Raw genomic sequence first — 13,105 nt, forward strand, 5'->3', positions numbered from 1 at the left:
TGTGTGTGAGTGTGTATCTGTGTGTGCGTGTGTGTGTGAGGACTGAGCGGGGGAGAGGGCGCGGTGCTGAATTCTGATGCCTTCCTTCTCTGATGTTTTTTCTCAATGGAGGAGGAGTTGTTTACCCCGCAGCCTGCTGCACTGGCTGCCTCTGTTCCCTCTGCCTCTGTTCCCTCTGCCTCTGTTCTCCCTCTCTGCCTCTGTTCTGCCTCTGTTCTCCCTCTGTCTCTGTTCCCTCTCTGCCTCTGTTCTCCCTCTCTGCCTCTGTTCTCCCTCTCTGCCTCTGTTTCTCTCTGACTCTTCTCACTCTGACTCTTTTCACTCTGACTCTTTTCACTCTGCGTCTGTATCTGCCTCCCTTTTCTCTGCCGCCATTCGCTCTGCCTCCGTTTCTCTCTCTGCCCCTATTCTCTATGCCTCTGTTCTCTTTGCCTCGGTATCCGCTTGTTTCTCTGGCTCCCTCTGAAGTCTCTGTTCATCTCGTCTCTGTCTCTGTGCCTTGGCACTCTTCATCTCTGCTTCTGTGTCTGCCCCTGCACCTTTACTTTGTGCTCTCTCTCTCTCTCTCTCTCTCTCTCTCTCTCTCTCTCTCTCTCTCTCTCTCTCTCTCTCTCTCTCTCTCTGTCTCTCTGTCTCTCTCTCTCTTTCTCTCTCAACAGTGACAATGTGACCGAGCTGTTTTCAGCGTCCTGGCGTTTAGGACATTCATGTCATCCGGTCTCTCTCACCTCCCGCTGCCAGCACAGCCCTGCCCTGGTCAATATCAATGGGAAGCTTCTGTAGAGACGACACTACACAGGGATACCAGCGGTATAGTACCACTTGACAGACTGTGCTATGTGGCTTGGAAAGTAGGGCTCTGAAACTTTAATTGAACTCAACTTTAACTCTCTCTTCCCTCTATCCCTCCCTCACTCTCTCCCTCTCTCCCCCCCCTCCCCCCCCCCCCCCCCCCCCCCCCCCCTCTCTGTCAGTGGGAGAGCTTCGGTCCCCTCTGGACGCCCAGCTGATGTCGAGGAGAGCCTCTGCCTGCTCTGCTGACAGAGACAGCAGCAGTGACTCATGTGTGGGATATTGAGACTTCCTCTCTCTCTCTCTCTCTCTCTCTCTCTCTCTCTCTCTCTCTCTCTCCTCTCTCTCTCTCTCTCTCGGTTTCTCTCTCTCCCTGCGCCCCTGTCTCCCTCTCTTTCTGTCCAAGTCTCAAATCGAAACCTACGTTGCAGAAACGCAGCTAACGGAAAGGCTTGCCCCTGCAGTCCCCCCTCCCTCCCTCTCTCCCCCCCCTCCCCCCCTCCATTCCTCCCTCCCCGGTTTGTGCTGGACGCCTTACTCATCACGCACGTCAACACCGAAACAGAAACATCCTCTCCCGTGACATGTGTCATGGACACCGGCGTCTGGACGGGAGGGCCCTCGTGAGAGCGTTCCGTCCAGAGGGCTCTGTCTGTGCCGCCGTGTCATGCGTGGCTCGTTATCTGAGGGGCCGGTGACGAGTGTTAACTCATCAGCCACCGACGTCACTGGAGCGCATTTTCAAAAGTTCGACTGCGATGTTTTGGGCCATGAATATTTGATGAAGGAGTGAATCACCGTGTCGGAGGAGGTAGAAAAACACTGTTGCCGTGAAGAGATCTCATATCGCTCTGGGAATGAGATTCCACTCGTTGAAAAACATGTCCGACTTAGAGGCTTCTTAAGACTGCCTACTTGAGGGTGGATGAGGAGCTTGACCAATGCAGCCCGCCCCTGCAGAGCTACAGGTTTAACCTGACAAAAACACTTTTCCACTGCAGGAACTCCCCCCCCCAGAACTGAGAGAAACTAGGAACTTCACAAAAACTTGGAACTTATAAAACCAAGAACCAAATCTCGGGGTCGTACTTTTCTCAATACAGGAACTTTGAGGGTGGGGCTTGCACCCTGACCCTAACCCAAGCCTTATCAAGTTGTTATGCTGACGATGAAATCCAGCAGCTATTGGAATCGGAGACCCGTAAAACAAAGTACTATCATCTCTGAGAGAGGGAGAAAATGTCAAACTCACAGCAAGACCGCAAAACGAAAGCGGCGGTTTGACCGAATCTTGAATCCCTACGATTCATCCGTCGACCGGCTAATCAGGGGGAATGTTCCTGCGATGGAAACGCGGCTAACGGCGGCTCTTGGTGCTCACCTGCCCGTACGGCACGTCGTCCTCGTCACCCTCCCTCAGCTCGATGGCCTCGTCATCGTCCTCGTCCAGGTCGCTCTCCGTGCTCTCGCCCTTCAGCCGCTCCGAGGGGGGCGGGGTCTCGTCCGAGCCCTCCTTCTGCAGGCGCCGCCCCTCCCCCGCCCGCCCCTCCCCCCGCCCGCTCCGGCCCCGCCCCGCCCTCCTCCTGCATCTCCGCCGTCTCCGTCAGCTCCTCCTCCGTCTCCTCCGGGTGGGTGGGCGGCTGGCGGGGAAGCTCCGCCCCTTTGGAGAGGATCTATTGGATAGTTACAGATGTCAGTCACAGAGGATCTATTGGACAGTTACAGATGTCAGTTAGAGAGGATCTATTGGACAGTTACAGATGTCAGTTACAGATGATCTATTCTACAGTGACAGTTATTCCCCCCCACCATAATAATAATAATAAAAGAAATAGTAAGCAACTGGAGCCGGAAGGAGTAAATAAATAATAATCCTCCTCTAGTTAATCAGCCCAGCAACCCCGCCTGTTTCCGGAGACTGCAAGGGGGGGGGGGGAGGGGGCGTGTCTGCATGTGGGCGTGTCTGCATGTGGGCGTGGCCCCACCTTGTTGAGCTGGTAGTGCTTCTGCTTCTCCAGGAAGTGCTGGTGCTGCTGCTGCATGACGAGCTGCTGCAGGGCCTGGGGGCTCTGGGGCAGGGGGGCCGACTGCGTGCGGCTCAGGGGCCGGTGGCGGGGCAGCTTGGTGACCGTGCGCATGCCGCCCGACACCCGCTCGCCCGTCACCAGGGGCGACTGGCCGTACATGGGCACTGGAGGTGGGGGGGGAGGAGATAGGAGACAGGACTATAAGCTGTGTTCCAGGTGTGTGTGACGTATATTAGGGATGTGAATTTCCATCACTGAGGATGATGCAACACTCATCTCGATGCAAGATCCGATCCATTAAAGATACATAAAACCACTACTAATGCGATACGATTCGACTCAGCCCTATTGCAGTGCAGTGCGATTCGACACGATGCGATTCAACGAGATGCGAAAGAATATGATGTTCTGCAATTTAGTAAGGTACATAATGATTTATTTCTTTGTCAGACAGTAAATCATCAATGAACTCAAAAGTGAAAGTTTTACTTCACATATTGATCAAATCCTCTGACAAAAGATCAAATTAAATCAGGCCGGAATGTCAAAAAGGTCAACTATTCTTGCTAGGGGTAACGGTGGAGCTAGAGTGGCTAGGCATAGCTACGTCCCCACACAACCTAGCTAAATTAGCCGTGCTGCCAGTGTACTAGCAGCACTGCATATCTTGCCAATTGCTTGGGTCTTGTCGAATTGCCCATCTTTCTTGGAAAATCCAAAGCGTTGCCAAACCTTGGATTTTTTGCAATTCGTAGGAACGTGTAACTCTTCCTCCGCCATAATAACACTCGCCCGACACGCCTCCGACTCGCGCGAAACTTGGCCGAGACGCTTGATGAGAATCGGCCACTGACAGCAGTGATGATGAGAGCGCGCTTAAGAAACAGTTAGAGAGGAGGAATCTATCTAAATATAAAAGAATTGGTCACAAATCATTGGTCACATTTCTATCATCAACTAAAGGTGTTTGCCTACACATCATTCTATATAAATACATCGGATTGTACCGATGCAAAGATGTTATAAACGACGCATCGCGATTTTAATCCCACATTGTATCCGGTGCACACTGTTTAGATCCGGGCAATCGCATTGTGAGCTTTTATGCCGAAGCACCGATGCGAACCAGTGAATCTTACCATCCCTAATATATATAAGTGTATATGTAGTGTTCCATGTGTGTGTATGTATATATAGTGATACAGGTGTAGTGTTCCAGGTGTGTGAAAAATCTGCCTCACATGAAGTGTCCCAGGTGTGTGTACGTGCGGCGCGTACCAGCCAGCAGGGCGCTCTGCTGCCGGGCCTGCTCCAGCAGCAGGACGTGCTGCAGCAGGGAGGAGTGGTTGCCGTGGCTGTTGGGGGGGCTGCGGGGCCTCCGACTCCCCCTGGGGAAGGCACACGGGCAGGGAGGAGCTGCTGATGAACTTGCCCGTCAGAGCCCCGCCCTGGCGCATGGTCTGGATGGCCTGGAGCTCCGCCTCCTGCTGGGCCGACAGCTTCTGGGGGGCCTGGGGAGGGGGAGGTGGGAAGAGGGGGGTTAACCGGCCACATGCCGTGTGCGTTGGCGGCCTCCACGGTACACCTGTGGGGTCAGGTGGGTGTCTGGGAGGGGATGGAGGCCGGGCCCGGGGGGGCAGAGGTACTCACAGTGATGTGTGCGTTGGCGGGCAGGCCCAGGGAGATGTTGGGGAGGGAGGGGGAGGTGTACAGGCTCAGCGGGCTGGCCATCCCGTCTGCATTCAGAGTCTGATGGAGAGACCGGAGCTGCTGAACATGGAGGAGAGGAGAAGGGGAGCGAGAGAGGAGGGGAGAGAGGGGAGGGGAGGGGAGGAGGAGAGGAGGGGGAGAGAGGAGAGGGGAGAGGAGAGGGGAGAGGAGGAGGAGAGGAGGGGAGAGAGGATAGGGGAGAGGAGGAGGAGAGGAGGGGAGAGAGGAGAGGGGAGAGAGGAGAGGAGAGGAGAGGAGAGGAGAGGGGATGGGATGGGAGGAGAGGAGAGGAGGGGAGAGAAAGAGAGGAGAGAAAGGAGAGGAGGAGAGGAGGCAGAGTTAGAACCTGCAGACGGTTGACAGGAGGGCTTTTAACACGACGGTCCCAAAGCTGGCTGTTAGATGACGTGAGAGGCAGGAGACTTCGAAAGAGACAGTGACAGAGCGCCTCCCTTGGATGACCGAGAGGGACCGAGGCGGTGAAAGGAAAGAGCGGAAGCTAAATAAAGGCTGGGAGACGGGGGGGGGGTTCCAGAAAAGCTGTCCCTTCCGGCTACTTCTCTCCTCTCAAGCATTCCCTCTTTAGCTCCATGTATATTTAATCCTCCCTGACAACAACTAAGAGACGGCCAGGATAAGAGGCTCCATCGCGTGTCCTGTCGGCAGGAGAAACAGAGAGGGCGGGCGAGGGAGGGAGGAGTCAGTGGCTCACGAGCTCAGCCAACATTTTTCCCTTGAGAAACACAAAGATCCTATGGGGGATGGGTGGGGGGGGGGGTGGGGGGAGGGGGAAACATGGCCGTTTGTCGAGACCTTCTGGAGTTCTCAAAGACGTGACGCCGTCAGACGGGCAGCCGTACACGTCCGGAAGCTTCCCGTCGTGGAGAAACTGCCAGCGACGTCGGATGACATCATCTATTCTCCCTCTCTGAGCTCTGTAGCCCCCCCCCCCCCCCACGCACACTCTTTCCTTTTCTGTCTTTCTCTCTCTTGTTCTCAGCTCTGAGTCGTGAGTGACGTCAGCGCTCACTCCACAGAATCCCGATGAGACAGAAACTCACATCTCCCCCAAAACGCACGTCCGTGGCAGGCAGCGAGCAGGGGCTTCTTTATGCAACCATGTCCCGCGCTCTCCTTTGCCCTCTACCTCTCATTCTCTCTACCTTTCCTTCTGCTTCCCTCTGTCTTTCCTCTCTCTCTCCTTCCTTCCTTCCTTCCTTCCTTCCTTCCTTCCTTCCTTCCTTCCTTCCTCCCCTCTCTCTCTCTCTCTCTCTCTCTCTCTCTCTCTCTCTCTCTCTCTCTCTCTCGCTCTCTCTCTCTCTCTCTCTCTCTCTCTCTCTCTCTCTCTCTCTCTCTCTCTCTCTCTCTCAACCTTTCCCCCTGCCTCTCTCCTCCTCTCTGCCTTTCCGCTCTCTCCCCTTCCCCTTCTCTCTCACTCTCCTTCCATCCATCTCTCCTTCTTTTCCTATCCTCCGCTGCCACCTTGCCTCGCACCCTCTCCTCCTCTCCACCTCGCCATCTCTCTCTCTCTCTCTCTCTCTCTCTCTCTCTCTCTCTCTCTCTCTCTCTCTCTCTCTCTCTCTCTCTCTCTCTCTCTCTCTCTCTCTGTCCATTTGTCAACCCGGGGTCTGGCAAGACAAGGCCGCGATGGCGCAATAACAATCTTGGCGGGGTCGCGGGGGCGACGCGGGGGGGGGGAGGGGGGGGGGAGGGACGGATGGGCTATTTCAGGAGTTCCTCCCAGCGGGCTAACAAGCCTCTCGTTATATCATCATCGCTCGACTGTTTGAGCGCTCCGAGGAAAAGGAATTGCAGCAATCAAGTGTTTTAGAGGGCAGGGACATAAAGTGTGCGGCAGAGACTGACTGGCGGAGGCTGCACTCTGGGGAGGGAGGGCGTCCGTCTGGAGGCGCCCGGGCCAGGTGGGGCCAGGCGGGGCCAGGGAGAGTCGGACGCCGGAGACGGTGGAGGGTGGAGATGGACTTAGTGCAAACGAGAAAGGCTGGTGAAATAAGTGCCTTGCAAATTGCTTCTAACTCCGGTCATCAGTGTGTGTGTGGGAGTGCTATTCTCATTCGGCGCTTCTCTTTATCCTCTCCTCCAGCCCTCCTCCTCCTCCTCCTCTCCCTCTCAAGGTAAAGACATTCTGCATCATGTTCAGAGCGGCTCCAACCTGCTCTCCACTCCTGGCCCTCTGAGTGTCTATTTCCATCCCTCCTTCACACGGCCCATGTTCTCGGAACGTACCGGAACCAGACCGGACCACGGGAGCGTTCCGCCGGCACCCCCCCGGCCACTCACGGGCCCCTCCTTCTGGAACCTTCTACCTGTGCTGCGGCCACACTCATTCTCTGCGGGCTTGTGAGTCAGCGTCATTTCGGCTGAGCCACCCTTCCAACGTCTGTCTCTCTCACTTTTGACGCTTTAAACAGCAGGAACTTCAAACATCAGACGCTCTTTCCTAAGAGGTAGATCACAGCTCCCCTCCCTCCCTCCCGCCCTACCTCCCTCCCCTCCCTCTCCTCCCTCTCCTCCCCTCACCTCAGCGTGGATGTTGGGGACAGATCCACTGGAGCCGTTCTCAGCGATGGCCGTGTTGGAGCTGTTGGGTGAGCTGGGCCCGGAGCCAGGGGCGCTGCTGCACATGGACGACACTGCACACACACACACACACACACGTCAACACAGGCTGCAAGGACCTCTAATCAACCGTGTCCAACCGCTAGGCTGGGCTAGGATCATTAGGCTGGGCTAGGATCATTAGGCTGGACTGGGATCCCTAGGCTGGGCTAGGATCATTAAGCTGGGCTAGGATCATTAGGCTGGGCTAGGATCATTAGGCTGGACTGGGATCCCAAGGCTGGGCTAGGATCATTAAGCTGGGCTAGGATCATTAAGCTGGGCTAGGATCATTAGGCTGGACTGGGATCCCTAGGCTGGGCTAGGATCATTAGGCTGGACTGGGATCCCTAGGCTGGGCTAGGATCATTAAGCTGGGCTAGGATCATTAAGCTGGGCTAGGATCATTAAGCTGGGCTAGGATCATTAAGCTGGGCTAGGATCATTAGGCTGGACTGGGATGGCTCCTTCCTTGGCTTGGCCGGCTGAGTGGATCGGACAGCGATCTGATGACGAGCGGGTGGCGACAGGCTAAGTGGCTTACGCAAGCTGCCCGGCTTTCTGGGAAACGCGGTCAATCCGGACGCCAGGCATCAGGGTGCCGGCCGACCGAACGTCCACTTTTAAGCGCGACAGCGTCAGCTGTGACGTGGGGGATCTCTAAAGGAGATGCTTGGCCAGCACGGCTGGAGATAAGCAGACGGGAGTCGACCTGATTCGAGCTTCGGCGAGCTGAAACGTGACCGCGATGGGCAACGCTGCATTCTGTGTGTGAGTGTGTGTGTGAGTGTGTGTGTGCCCACCGGAGATGTCGATGGCTCTCTTCTTGAAGGTGCTGATGACCGTGCCGTCCTTCCTCCTCAGCAGGGGGCTGCTCCGCCTCTCGGCCACCTTCTGTTTTAACCTGGAGCGCACCTTCAGGTTGGGCTCCGACGCTGCCGGGGGGAGAGAGACACCGAGACACACAGAGAAAGAGAGAGAGAGACACCGAGACACACAGAGAGAGAGGGAGAGAGAGACACACAGAGAAAGAGAGAGAGAGACAGAGACACCGAGACAGACAGAGAGAGACACACCGAGACAGACAGAGAGAGAGAGAGACACCGAGACAGACAGAAAGAGAGAGAGAGAGACACAGAGACAGACAGAAAGAGAGAGAGACACCGAGACAGACAGAAAGAGAGAGAGAGAGACACCGAGACAGACAGAAAGAGAGAGAGAAAGAGCGCGAGAGGAAGAGAGAGAGAGAGAGAGACACCGAGACAGACAGAAAGAGAGAGAGAAAGAGCGCGAGAGGAAGAGAGAGAGACAAAAATGAGGGCGAGGAGATCAACCAGGGACCCACCCACCCAACCAGGCAGTCGCGGCCCAGGCCTGCAGCCCTGCGTGTGGGGGCAGGGCTCTGGCGGGGGGGCTCCCGCCTGGTCAGAACAGCTGGTCACCTCTTCAACAGTTGATGCTGTTGGCGTTTTGACGGACAGAACTAATCAAGCTAAGGGAGGTCTGCTAAAACAGGGAGGTTCGGAGGCTGGAAACAAATAGGAATTGGGGCAATTATGCAAAAGCCCCGGGGTTAAATCTGCCCAATGACGTGCGCCGTGACGTCGGTCAAACACGCCGCGCCCGCCACGCACGCGGACACGCGCACACCAACGGGGAACAGCCCGCGACTTAAGAGCTGTAATGCCATCCGTGGCTTTGGGATGGATTTAATGTCATTACAGATAAAAGTGTTTGGAGAAGCGGGTGTCAGAATGGATGAGGGGGGGGAGGGAGGAGGAGGGGTGAAGAACATACACACACACGCACGTATCAAAACGTCCACTGAGGACGTGGCTAGTGATACGCATCATCCGAAATCCCGTCCAAAACGGGCCGCCGAGGAACCGCACGTTGCGTCGAGGTGTTTGCTGACGACTTAAACCCAAGAAGATAAAAACAGGTACGCTATGCAAACGAGCCAATTGAAAGCAAGCCAAGGCAACAACAGGATGCCCGGTCCTCCAATTAACGACGGAAGGGCCGCAACAGTAAACAGAGGGAATGAGATTTACCTCGGCGGCATTCACAAGGCCTCCACGATCCTCTTATGGAAGTCATTTGTCTTTGATTCGCGTATTAACTGGAAGTGCTGGACGGGGGGGGGACGTCGAGATCCGTGTGGGTGGGCTGGTGCGTGTTCACCATTTCCCCGATGCACCTGATTGGATGACTCACTCTGACTCACGCAGGGACACGGGGACGCTAATGGAGGCACGACACCACCCTGTGGACCCCGGGCTAGCGAGCGCACGCACACACGCGTTCCTTCCTCCACAGTGAGCCAGCGCCGCGCGCACACACACAGACACACACACACAGACACACACACACAAACAGACACACACAAACACACACAAACGCACACGCAAACACACACACACACACACAAATACACACACACACACAGGCGCAGCCGGCTACCTGTCTTGCGGAGGGGGAAGTCGTCCTTGCCCTCGTAGGCCCCCAGCAGGGGGGGCAGCTTATAGGAGGGGGGGGGTCCCGGGAGTGTTGCTCTGGGGGGGGGAACCCTGGTCCAGAGAGGTGTGGTGGGCACCCCTGGGCAACCACAAACACAGCAGGTCACATGGTTACAGGCCACTGTAGGTATGGTCCAGTCAGACACAATCCAGCAGAACATTGTAACTGGACATAAGAGAGAGAGGGGAGGGAGGGGCGGGCGGGCGGGCGGGCGGGGGGAGAGAGGAGGCGGGAGAGAGACACCAGGAATGAAGGGCATCTCCTCACCAGCATTTCTGGGGGAAGGAATGGTTGAGTCCCGTGGGCTCCTTCTTGTTCAGCAGGAACTCCTGCAGCTTGAGCTTGACCTCCGTGCTGGCGATGGCACCTGGAGGGGGAAGCACACCGCGTCAGCACACGCAGGGGGGCAGGCCTCGTCACGACACCAGCGCTAAAGTGTGTGGAAAAACTCGACTCTGTGGGGCTCTTTGGCTGGGCCCCATAACGTCCAATGCTTATTCAGGGGGTTTTAGGGTCATCATGAATGTTGGGGTTAGAATTCCACGAAGACTTAAGGTCAAGGCTTAGCGGTTAGAGATAACACCATTTTGAATGGGAGTGAATGGTTGGGCCCCACTAGGTTAGAAAAACCAGTGTGTGTGTCTACGTAAGTGTGTGTGTGTGTGTGTGGCGTACTCTCTTTGCCCTTCTCCTTGTTGCGCAGCATGATGAGCTGCTGCTCCAGCCTCAGCTTCTCCAGCTCCTCGTGCCTCTGCTGCTCCTGCTGCCTCTGCTGCTCCTGCTGCCTCTGCTGCTCCAGCTCCTGCCTCTGCTGGGCCGCCAGGAGCTCCTGCTGCTGCTGCATGGAGGCCCGCGCGGCCGCAGAGCCACGGGGGGGACAGCGTCAAATGAAGCTCCGCCCACACACACCACACCACACCCCGCCCGCCAACCAGCCCGCAACCCCCAGCGCTTCTGTTCCCACCTCAGGTAAGTGTTCGTTATGAGCCGTTATTAGCCCCCCTCCTCCCCCTTATCTTTAGCTGTTATGTGTCGATAATCTTCGGTTTTTCCCCCCTCGCTTTCAGGTCGACGTACTCTTGTGGAGCTGCGTCAAATCTGGCTAACGGCGACGACATCAACATGTGGGCTTGCTTCCGCTCCCCCGCCCTCACAGACAAGCCTCCCCCTCCTTCTTTCCCCCCTCCCCCCTCCTTCCCCCTCCCAGCACCCCCCCCCCCCCCACAGGAAGTGCGTGGGGCGGCGCTTCCCGTTACCTTGAGGTGCTCCTGCAGCTGGGCCTCGTGCTGGCGCGTGAGCACCTCGTGCTGCTTCTGGAACTCGGCGAAGAGCAGCTGCTTCTGCATCTCCTGCTGCTGCTTGAGGAGCAGCAGGTCGTGCTGCAGCTGCTGCTCGCGCAGCGCCGGGTCCACGGCCGCCCCGCCCCCGCCGCCGCTGCCGCCGACGCCCCCGGACAGGGGCCCCAGCCTGGGGTCGGTGCGTAGGTCCACGGGGCCCCCGCCTCCACACGGCTCACCGCCGCCGCCGCCCGCTACTGGGCTCTGCATCCCTGAGGGCAGGCTGGTCTTCACCTCCACTGCTGGGCGAAGGAGGGAGGGAGGGTCAGAAATATCAACCTATCAAGCATCGAACAGTCGGTCGGTGAACACGTTTACGAAAGCTGTGGCTTGCGGCCGGCCCCACGAGGAGACAAAAACGTCACCCGCCGTGGCGCTACAAAGTTTGTCCGCTAGCATGTTGCGCTAGCTAGCTATTGAAACGGAAACCGCTCTTGGCAGTCATTGGTTAAGACAAAGGCATGCAAATGTGCCGCGGCTCTTCTTTCATGGGCTCCCTCGAGTAGACCTGGCGTGCGTGTTTGAGTGTGTGAGTGCGCTCTCTGACCCCTCTAAGCTTGACCAACTGTTTTATGGCCTCTCCAGTAAGATAGTGGTCAGCAGGGGCCACCTTGTTTACGTAAGCCTAGTGTTACCCAGAGTTCAGATTTGGGGGAGGGAGGGAGGGAAGAAGGGAGGGAAGGAGGGAGGGAAGGAGGGTTTTTTACTGGTATTAATGTGAAAGGAGAAGAACTTAAGGAACGTCTCTGGGCTTTAGGACAACACAAGCTCCAGACCAGGCACTGACTGCACACGTGGAAAGGCTCCAGGTCAAGAGATGCAAAGGGATTTCTTTCGACAGGAGTGACATTTAGCTCACTGGTTGACCAACGGTGTACGACTGCCCGTTAGCCGAGAGGCCAGGTAGATGTTTAGATCTCAAAGTGAGCTACCTCTGAGGTCACAGTCGGAAGCTAACAGATATTCAGAGCATCGGCAGGGAGTTCCAGACACTCCGTATGGACCAATCACCAGACTGACCCCTGTGACTGCCCCCCCCCCCCCCCCCCCCCCCCGCCCTCCCATCCCATCACAGGTCCAGGTCGTGGACCACGGCTCTCTGTACGGATGATGTAACTGCTTCAGTTCAGTCCGAGTTCGAGTTGAGGTGGAATGGGACCCGTTGTGGCTAGGCCCTAAAAAACGGTGTGCTTTGAGAACCGACGTCTGACCTGTGCGAGGCGTTTTGGCGCGGCACGTCTGCCACCGGAGGAGAGGGGGGGCGGGGGTCTTGGGTCACGCTGAACCTCACTCAGCCTAACGTCTCCCCTCACGCGGAGGAGCCACCTAGCAAGCACTAGCAGGGTCCCTCCGAAAAACAGGATTTGTACAACTTCGGAGAGCGCCAACGACACCGCCCCATCGTGAATTCATTGTCATTTGATCCTGAAAACCCGATCGGTTCCGTCTGTCGCCATCCAAAAGTCCCTTCCCAGGCCACGGTGTGCGTGTCCTCCATTTGCTCCCTTATTGAGCTCTGTGGGAGTTCGCCAGCCCTCAGAGTACCTGTTGCTAATTATAGCGCTGGTGGGCTATCAATACAGAGAGGGGGGGGGAATGTAATCCAGGAAGCGTCAAAGGGCGAGGGCCAAAGCCGGGTCATGGTCAGATTAGCTCTGAGACGAGCCTGCAAAACCTGCTCGGTGTCTGACACCCTAAGCAGGGGAGGGCGTTCTAGGGGGCGGGTTGACAGAGAGTGGAGGAGAGGGGCTTAAGGGGCCGAAGGTGGACAGGGAGCAGAGGGGCTTAAGGTGTGGAGGGTGCAGCCAGAGAGATGCTTCTTGGAAGCAGCTCCGCTGTTGTCTCCCGGGCCCCCAAACCGCCACTAACGCTATTCATCGCAACGGGCACCGTTTTTGGATTCCTTTCCGTTTTCCCGTGGGGCTCTGGCAGAGTTCCGGTCTGTCTCCCGGTCAGTTGGACTGTTCTGGTGAGGAGGCCCCGATACAACTTTGCCGCCCTCCCCCTCCTCGCTGGCCTTCCTCCCCGCCCTCCTCCTCCTCTCTCCCTTCCCGCTATCCCTCTCGTTCCATCCGCTCCCGGTCCGCTCCCCGCCCCCAA

At 56.9% G+C, this 13,105-nt stretch overlaps 1 protein-coding gene across 1 annotated transcript in view; it reads right to left on the reverse strand.

Moving 5' to 3' along the window:
- Nucleotides 1–13,105, reverse strand: part of LOC124479699 (histone deacetylase 5-like) — a 34,647-nt gene that overhangs the window by 13,379 nt on the left and 8,163 nt on the right. The window contains 13 exon segments of the mRNA XM_047038561.1: nucleotides 2,174–2,323; nucleotides 2,364–2,465; nucleotides 2,778–2,983; nucleotides 4,098–4,185; nucleotides 4,187–4,330; nucleotides 4,470–4,586; nucleotides 7,071–7,183; nucleotides 7,952–8,083; nucleotides 9,612–9,684; nucleotides 9,686–9,746; nucleotides 9,936–10,035; nucleotides 10,344–10,518; nucleotides 10,925–11,247. Coding sequence (XP_046894517.1) covers nucleotides 2,174–2,323; nucleotides 2,364–2,465; nucleotides 2,778–2,983; nucleotides 4,098–4,185; nucleotides 4,187–4,330; nucleotides 4,470–4,586; nucleotides 7,071–7,183; nucleotides 7,952–8,083; nucleotides 9,612–9,684; nucleotides 9,686–9,746; nucleotides 9,936–10,035; nucleotides 10,344–10,518; nucleotides 10,925–11,215 — 1,752 coding nt within the window. The 5' untranslated portion in view covers nucleotides 11,216–11,247.

This window comes from Hypomesus transpacificus, chromosome 17 (genome assembly GCF_021917145.1).
Source record: "Hypomesus transpacificus isolate Combined female chromosome 17, fHypTra1, whole genome shotgun sequence".
NCBI classification, from domain to species: Eukaryota; Metazoa; Chordata; class Actinopteri; order Osmeriformes; family Osmeridae; genus Hypomesus; species Hypomesus transpacificus.